The 9,472-nt window shown below is 42.8% G+C and overlaps 1 protein-coding gene across 1 annotated transcript in view; it reads right to left on the reverse strand.

The window, feature by feature from the left end:
- cog5 (component of oligomeric golgi complex 5) overlaps positions 1 to 8,212 on the reverse strand; it is a 42,132-nt gene extending 33,920 nt beyond the window's left edge. Inside the window, exons 1-6 of the mRNA XM_079236256.1 lie at positions 8,083 to 8,212; positions 6,387 to 6,526; positions 5,869 to 5,926; positions 4,387 to 4,441; positions 3,829 to 3,898; positions 3,076 to 3,196 (exon numbers count right to left, since the gene is read on the reverse strand). Coding sequence (XP_079092382.1) covers positions 3,076 to 3,196; positions 3,829 to 3,898; positions 4,387 to 4,441; positions 5,869 to 5,926; positions 6,387 to 6,526; positions 8,083 to 8,128 — 490 coding nt within the window. The 5' untranslated portion in view covers positions 8,129 to 8,212. The remainder of the gene's footprint in view (positions 1 to 3,075; positions 3,197 to 3,828; positions 3,899 to 4,386; positions 4,442 to 5,868; positions 5,927 to 6,386; positions 6,527 to 8,082) is intronic.
- Between the last annotated feature and the right edge of the window lie 1,260 nt (positions 8,213 to 9,472).

Below are 9,472 nucleotides of genomic sequence, written 5' to 3' on the forward strand. Positions count from 1 at the left end.
TGTGTGTGTGTGTGTGTGTGTGTGTGTGTGTGTGTGTGTGTGTGTGTGTGTGTGTGTAGTGTTGTGTGTGTTAAAACACTTGTCCTTCTGAACCTCCGTCGCTCTTAAGGCCTTGTGATAACTCAAATAGATAATTGGTGGCGGTGACCTTAAATGCATCAACATCACTTTTCCTCTGCTGACACCAGACGGTCACAGGCCTCTGAACCACCAGCCAGTTAGACACTACCATTCTGACCAAGAGAAGAGCAAGTCTGTGATGAAAAGATAAAAGGTTACCGTTGTGACCTCATCAAAAGGGCATGATTGAAATGATCAAATTACCTTCTGTTTATGTAATGTATTTCCATGACATTAGACAGGAATGTATGCTAAACAAAGTACTAAGATCTTCTCACATATCGTCTGCATATGTTCAAGCTGAGCCCTTGAGTGTGAGCCATCAGGTACTGGAGAGAAAGGCAGTGAGAGTCAATAGAACTTGGACGATGGTGGCCAAAAACATTGCGAGACCTTATTGGTCGTACTGTTTTTCAGGAAGTAGCAGGTTCAAGTACTCACTTCACAGAATCTTTAACAGGCGTGCATCATTCTGAGTAAGTGTCACATTTCATTATCAGAAAATAATATTCAGAACCTAACACAATCCACTCGGAACCCAACACAATCCATTTAGAAATCTAACACAATCCATTTAGAACTCTAGCTCAAAGCATTCATTCTTCCATCACTGAGCAACACACCATGGAGAGAAGAAGCAGCTATGTACTGATCTATCAAAGGTTCCAGGATGAAGCTGTCACCATATGTTATGATGTCATCACCCTTCAAAGTAAATCCTCAATTTGAATAAAGAGATTAATCGGATTAGATGATTTTGTCTTCATTTTATTAAATTAAAAAAAGTCTATGGGGAAAATGTTGTTGAGGTTAAAGGGGGATGTTTCGCCCCTTCAGCGTCATATCCTGTTCATACACTTCCATGGTTAAACCACCCATCACTACTATGCAGCCACCAGGGGAATCCAACTCTACAAATAGTATAATAGTCCACTAACAATTATTGAGGTAGCCTAATAACATAATCTATATCTGCAAGTGAAGATAGAGTGAATGCACACTACATAGGACTGTTCCTTGATGCAACACATCAATGTTGGTATTAATATTGACATTCATCACCACATTTATAAAAACCAGCATCATGGGTTGAAAATAGCACCATTACCGTATTAAATCCTGAACCTTGGAAGGTCATTGCTGAGAGAGTTGTAGAATTTAATAATTTACTATGACTCACGCTCGTCTATGAATGTCTATGTATGAATTACAATACTTAGAAGTAGGGCTGCAACAACGAATCGATAAAAATCGATTTGCAAAAGTATTTCATTATCGATTCGTTGTGTCTCACGATTATTACGGCAGTCATAAAGTCGCGGAGAAAAAAAAAAAAAAAAGAGCGGCGCAGAACCGCCAGCGTGTCTGAGATTGGAGTGAGAGACTGAGAAACGCGGAAGTCGTGATCTTAGCAAAAATAGAACATCTTGGATGTGACGTGTCGACTCTTGGCCAATCAGCGTTAAGATGTCTACAGCGGCTTCATTTCCCTCAAACTTGTTTTTAATGGAAGCTAGTCAGCTTGCTATCACGTTAGCTAACGTGTTTGGTTGTGTATTGTCGTTAAAGTTACTTTATGTTCCGTTACAGTTCAGTCTTGCTTGTAAAAAACCGTAACGTGGTGAAACATGCCGTCACCCCCCCGGTCTGGTTCAGTTCACTCTGTCACTCGTTAACGTTTAAATCGGCACACCGGAGGATCTGGCTGCAGGTTGTTTTTTTTACTCAAAGTAGACTGAATCAAATCGCGTAGTTGGGCTTAGCCAACAACGTGATTTCGTGGTCGTAAGAGGCCCAGAATGAAATAGTTTAAGGAAGAGGACTCTGTATATGCAGAGCTGAGATGAGGTGGAGCTGGGCCTGGAGGTTTCGGTCCAAACAGACGTGAGAGGAGCAGTGCAGCTTCCCTCTGTCCCAGTGTTTCATACATATTGATAAAGCAGGGTATGCTAAAGCAGCCTCTGCTCCAAGGAGATCAATTACAGTAAAAAAGGGCTCACATTTGGCAGATGTAAAGCATACATGTGTATGTTTTTAGTGTTAGTCCATTTTAATCAAATTTTTTTAATTAACAGCTCAGGGATGTTCAAGGAGCAACCTGTTTGTGCTTTCTGAACATGTTTTGCACTGTGAATTTGCACTGTCACTTCTGTTTTTGAACAAAGGGTTGGAAATTTTTGCTTTTTTATCCGATTAATTGATTAATCGAAAAAAATAATCAACCGATTAATCGATTATTAAAATAATCGTTAGTTGCAGCCCTACTTAGAAGGATGTAAACAATAAGGAGTAGCGAGCCTCATGATAACGTGTATTTGTGTGCTTTATTAATCACAGTTATTCTCTGCATGTTACATCCTTAGTAATGAAGGAGCAGTGAGCTGCTGTGAAGCTCTGAGGCTTCAGTGTCTTGCTCAAGGACACTTCAACATGAAACTATGAGAACAGGGACGAACGGCTACCTTGTGGTTTCAGGACGACCATTTTAAAATTCCATGACTTTTCCAGGTTTTCCATGACTGTAAGAACCCTATTTAGCCCTCAGCCCTTGCCCCCTTGGCCCTCACACCAGACCCTTAGCCCTCGCCCCCTCAGCCCTCGCCCCTCACACTGCCCCCTTAGCCCTCGCCCCCTTGGCCCTCGCCCCCTTGGCCCTCGCCCCCTCGGCCCTCGCCCCCTCGGCCCTCACACCACCCCCTTAGCCCTCGCGCCGCCCTCTTAGCCCTCACACCAGGCCCTTAGCCCTCACCCCCTCAGGCCTCACACCAGGCCCTCAGGCCTCGCCCCCTCAGGCCTCACACCAGGCCCTCAGGCCTCGCCCCCTCGCCTCCTTGGCCCTCGCCCCCTTGGCCCTCGGCCCCTCTGAGCGGCCTTGGTAACGATGGACATAAAGGCGTGTCCTTACCCAGCTCATTGAGGCTCTGGTAGCGATGGACTATAAACACGTGTCCTTACCCAGCTCATTGAGGCTCTGCGCGGCCTTGGTGATCTCCCTGCTGCCCCCCTGGAGCTGGCCCTGGAGCCTCTTGCTCAGGTACAAGATTCGAATGATCCTCCGCAGCAAGTCACAGGCCATCTGAAGCAAGAAGAGACGGGGGAAGACGGTGAGAAAGTAAGAATTACACTATAATGACAGTGGCCTTCAGTTGCTTGGTTCATACCTGGCAATTTATCTCTTCTCAGATTAAACCTACCATTCACAACCAATTAAAATACCTGAAACCACATTATTTTCCATTATTTTAGAATCTTCAACATTGATACAGTATTTAACATTGTAATATATATATATATAAAAATAATAATAATCTTGTTGGTCAGCAATGCTTGCTTTAAAGGGCGCTTCATGGTTGCTATGCCAACTCGTATGTAATCATGGAGCTATTCCCGTTTTAAATAAAGTATATAACAGTATGTGCTGGGAGGTCAGTGTGATGTTAAGAGCCTGGAGGAAGAGGAGGAATAACAGAGGTGTCTGAGAGGTGATGCAGTATGAATAGAATGTGTGGATGAGAGCTGGTGACCACGGTTAAAACACACTTTAAGTGTCGTGCTGCCGTGTGGATCTCTTTCAGCGAGTGTGTTTGTGCAGTAGACTGTTATTATTTCATTGTTATTCAGAATTCAAACTGAATTAAAACTGACAGAGTTGCACACAGACACAGAACAGTAAATATAACATCCTCATGACGTGTGCTGTAGATGTACCTGCAGTCTGGCGAGCTGGGTGATTCTGGCCACAATCTTGTTGTACGGGTCAACAATCTTCATCCTAATCCTGAAGAGGAGCATAGAACAGACCTTAAAGACCTTTCACAGAACCTACCAACCCGTCACCTGCTTCTTAACCTCAACCGTTAAGAACCTTGAGCCTCTGGTTTGAGCTTCTTCATCACCACTACTTTACAAATCATTCTGGTTTCAGATTTCTTTTAAACTGCGTTGTGTAAATAAAAATATATTATTTCAAGCACTTTTTCTTTGTAGCAAAGAGGGTGAATAAATATTAATGCACCAATTTTTAGAATTGTACTTCTATTTTGAGTAGGTCTATCACGTCATGTAACTTAAGCGACATTTGAATCAAAATGTGAAGAGTTTGGTTGCTAAACTCATGAAGTGTGTTCTTGTCAGCTTCAACAGGTTATGGTTGCTAATTTAGTCCTAAATATTTGTTGACCAAGTTTTCAGAGGCTTTACATAAGCCTTTAAATAATGACGCTACTCCAAGGCCCAGCTAAGAGAAGCAACAGAAAACAGACGTACCGGTCAACAGCGGCCTGCAGAGCACTGATCCTGGTCTGCATCATCTGGAGGACCCCTGGACACAACAACAGGGACTTTACTTCCTTTGCACACTCCCCATGGGAAAACCCAATCTTTGAAAAACATGATCACAGTGCTGTGTTTTGTAGCCCGTTTATCATCACAATACTTTGTAAAGTACGATTATGGCAGCCTGCTCCAAGCATCTGTTTTCACATGAAAGAAACGGTTTAACGACTTTGTGCTTTGTGTTTACATCGTGGTTAAACCTGGGCCTGCCTGACACCTGCTGCTATCATCAGTAGTATGATTAGTTGTATTGCTATTGCCAATACCATTACTGCTTTTATCATCATTATTATTCTACTATATCCACTGATGCTGTTAGTTTTGGTAGTTGTAACTTTTTCATCATGCACTACTCTCATATGAATCATGATGTCATATTCATTGAATGTGTTGTGTCTCTGTTATGTTGTTCATCCTGGTCACATGACATCTACTGTCCTTCCGGTGGTCACATGACATCTATTGTCCTCCTGGTGGTCACGTGACATCTACCGTCCTTTTGGTGGTCACGTGAAATCTACCGTCCTTCTGGTGGTCACGTGACATCTACCGTCCTTCTGGTGGTCACGTGACATCTGTTGTCATTCTGGTGGTCACGTGACATCTATTTGTCCTTCTGGTGGTCACGTGACATCTATTTGTCCTCCTGGTGGAAACGTGACATCCTATTGTCCTCCTGGTGGAAACGTGACATCCTATTGTCCTCCTGGTGGTCACATGACATCTATTGTCCTCCTGGTGGTCACATGACATCTATTGTCCTCCTGGTGGTCACATGACATCTATTGTCCTCCTGGTGGTCACATGACATCTATTGTCCTCCTGGTGGTCACATGCCATCTATTGTCCTCCTGTCCATCCTGATAGAGGACCCTCTGTTGTTCCTGTCCTGATGTGAGGGTCCTTGGACATCTGTACGATTATAAAGCCCTCTGAAGCCTTCTGGTTATAGAAAATAGATATAATGTAACCTCTACATAAGGAAGCAGGGTCTTTCAATTCATTTGTATTTCTTCACTTTCTATGCAACCTTTTGACATGTCATTGTGTTGGTTATTCTGCAACACAACATGTATGCAGGATGTCCTGGGAGAAGAATCCCTCCTCAGTTCTCATGCTCAGGTTTCTGTCATTGTTGGTGCTGAACACGTTGTGAAGCCGCTTGAGATCATTGAGAGTTGTGGTTTTGGGCTGTATGAATAAAACTGACTTAAACTATAAGATTATTGCTGTGGAGCGAAATAGTCTAATGGGTTTATTGACCATAATGGAAAAAGTGTCTGCAATCGATTTGAGTAGACTCTGAAATGAACTGAAGCTGATCACAAGAAGAGAAACATATTCTGATGGTGATGTCTGAAGCTGCCAATGTGTTCTGGAGTTAGAAAGGTGGATATAGAAATGTGTCTTTACCTTCAAGGGACTCGATCCCCGTCGCCTGAGACAGCAAGTCTTCATGTCTGGCCACAACCTGGAAGAAGCAGTGAAACGTAGATGATGAGGCTTATATGGACGCCACTGTTTCTGCACAACTTTCACTGGGAGATCAAACGAGCTGAACACAAGTGCTGCCTGCAATATAGTGATAATCAGTTTAAATACATTTGACACGCTCTTAAAACTCACATTCAAAATCATAAAAGGGAAACATCATCGTGGAGAACTCTGAGTGGTGAGCGGTTTGAACCAATGTCAAGTCTGACTTGTTCTTTACTGTAGAATTTACAAGTTTAGGTTATTTGCAGCACACTCATGGTTACCTCTAGATTGTAATGTGATTGTGCTCTGAGTAATGAAGCTTCACCACGTCTACCAGGTGAAGTCTCAGGCGTGTGTCACCTGACTGTGCCGCTCTGTGTTACCTGGCTGTGCCGCTCTGTGTTACCTGGCTGTGCCGCTCTGTGTTACCTGGCTGTGCCGCTCTGTGTTACCTGGCTGTGCAGCTCCTTGTCCAGCTGACTGATGCCCTGTGCCAGCGTGGCCAGCTGCTCCGCGATGACGGCATGCTGCAGCGCCTGAGCGGTGTACGTCTTCACGTCAAAGTCCTCCGCCAGGAAGTCCGTGTAGCAGCCTATGAACACAGCGGCACGGTCACTACAGGTCTACTATCTAAAAGGTCACTTCTTCTGTGGGTTGTGTTACTTCCACGACGCGTTCAGCCTCATCTCTGTTGCTGTGTGAGGAGAGCGGACCAGAGAGCACGAACTAAAGCCCTCTGAGACCCGCTGCTAGCTAGCTCCTTAGTTCCTGTCACCAGTGTGGTGTACAAGTTATGTTGTGATGTACAAGTTATGTTGTGATGTACAAGTTATGTTGTGATGTACAAGTTATGTTGCTGTACGCATGAGCAGAACAAACTGTGCTTCAAGACGTACTCGTCTGGATAACACGTCACTATTCAACATGAACACACACACTAGATAACACGTCACTATGAAGACACACACTAGATAACACGTCACTATTCAACATGAAGACACACACTAGATAACACGTCACTATTCAACATGAAGACACACACACACTAGATAACACGTCACTATGAAGACACACACTAGATAACACGTCACTATTCAACATGAAGACACACACTAGATAACACGTCACTATTCAACATGAAGACACACACTAGATAACACGTCACTATTCAACATGAAGACACACACTAGATAACACGTCACTATTCAACATGAAGACACACACACTAGATAACACGTCACTATGAAGACACACACTAGATAACACATCACTATTCAACATGAAGACACACACTAGATAACACGTCACTATAGGGCTGCAACAACGAATCGATAAAATCATCGATTATCAAAAGTGTTGGCAACGATTCGTTGTCGCGCGATTATTACGCCAGTCAATAAGTCGCGGAGAAAAAAAATTAATTAAATTAATTTCCCTCAAACTTGTTTTTAATGAAAGCTAGTCAGCTTGCTATCACGTTAGCTAACGTGTTTGGGTAGTGTTGGCGTTAAAGTTCTGTTATGTTCCGTTACAGTTCAGTCTTGCTTAACATGGTGAAACATGCCGTACCAAAGCAGTCTCTGCTCAAAGGAGATCAATTACAGTATAAAACAAGGGCTCACATTTGGCAGATGTAAAGCATATATGTTTATGTTTTTAGTGTTAGTCCAATTTTATTTCATTTTTTAATTAACAGCTCAGGGATGTTCAAGGAGCAACCTGTTTGTGCTTTCTGAACACTGTCAGTTCTGTTTTTGAATAAAGGGTTGGAAATGTTTTTGTTTTTTCATCCGATTCATCGAAAAAAATAATCAACCGATTAATCGATTTTTAAAATAATCGTTAGTTGCAGCCCTACTATTCAACATGAAGACACACACTAGATAACACGTCAACATGAAGACACACACTAGATAACACGTCACTATGAAGACACACACTAGATAACACGTCACTATGAAGACACACACTAGATAACACGTCACTATGAACCCACACACTAGATAACACGTCACTATGAACACACACGCTAGATAACACGTCACTATGAACCCACACACTAGCTGGTTCCGGTAGCTCGGAAAAGGGCGGAAGTGGAAATATATCAACGCTGTTGATTAAACGTTTCTGAACACTCAGCTGCTTTACCGTCTTTCAGAAGTGGGTTCGTGGAAGCTTCTCTACAGTTCTCCATGATGATACTTCCGCATGTGACGTGTAAACTGAGCGACGGAGCGCGTCGTCGTCGTCTTCGTCGTCTCTTCTTCTTCTTCTTCTTCTTCTTCTTCTTCTTCTTCTTTACGGCGGTTGCATCCATATATCTGGTGCGTTAGCGCCATCTTCTGCTCCGGAGTCTGCATCAGACGGTAGGCTCTCTTTAACAAAACCAGCCAAAGCAACAACAAAATGTATATATAAAATTAAATTAAAATAAATAAAAGAGATAAATAATGAACCCCTGTGACGGAGCGCGTCTTCTCTTCGTCTTCTTTTTGTTTAATGGCAGGTGGCAACTATCGTTAAAGGCACAATACCGCCACCTACAGCGGAGGAGTGTGAGCCAAGGTTTATTCCCTCACAAGGAGAAAATAAACGACATTATCTTCATTAATCCAGCGTTACATGTCCAATGGTTTCTTCTTCTACGCCACATTAAGCAGAGCTGATGGACTGCCTTGTGTTATTTAACCCTAAGAGCCCTGACCTACGCTTTCATATGATCGTTTGCTCTCTGGAGTTTTTTCCTATTGTTTAATTTTTCTTCTCACTTTTTGCTTTTTTAAATAGAAATTGTTTCTTTCATCCCAATGCTTTTGCCAGGCTATCTTGATATTGCTCCACATTGCTGCTTTAGCTCGACTGAAGTTCCATCAATGATTGTCTCATGTTTCACAGTTTGTTTAGCTGGATAATCCTCTGCTTCATCCCCATGGATCCTCCTGAAACTCACTGCTCCTATCATTAGTATTAGTCACATTACTATTAATCCTACTGCTCTCATCATTATCGTTCTACTATATCCACTGTTGCTATTTTTTTTGTGGTAGTTGTAACTTTTTCATCACTCTGGACTCTGGACTCTGAAAGACTTTAAAGCCTCAATCAGCGTTAAACCTGATGCACTTCTAAATTCTGTAAACACAGACCCCTTCCATTTGCTATGAAAGATAGAGTAGGTGAAGAGCTCAGGAAGCTGGAGGACGCTAACGTCATAGCTCCAGTTACTGTAAGCACAGCATTCTCCACAAGTTTAAAAGACCTCATTTTCTGAAATTGAGAGAAAACAAAGTGGATGGAAGACATTCATTGGATGGACAAGGTGACATACTCTGGGTTGATGTAGATACTTTGCTCTCTGCATTACATTGCTCTGTGGCATCTTGTTGGATTAGCTGCTGGCCTACCCTATCCTACCTTCATTGTGTTTTCTTTGTCCTGGAAAGTAAAAATAAAAAGTGGTAAATAGACTGTAGGAGGAGCTACATTGAGCCTACACGCCTGTTTGCTGAACAGGGGAATTAGCTCAAATGGTAGAGCG

The sequence above is a fragment of the Taurulus bubalis genome, assembly GCF_910589615.1.
Source record: "Taurulus bubalis genome assembly, chromosome: 20".
Lineage (NCBI taxonomy): Eukaryota > Metazoa > Chordata > Actinopteri > Perciformes > Cottidae > Taurulus > Taurulus bubalis.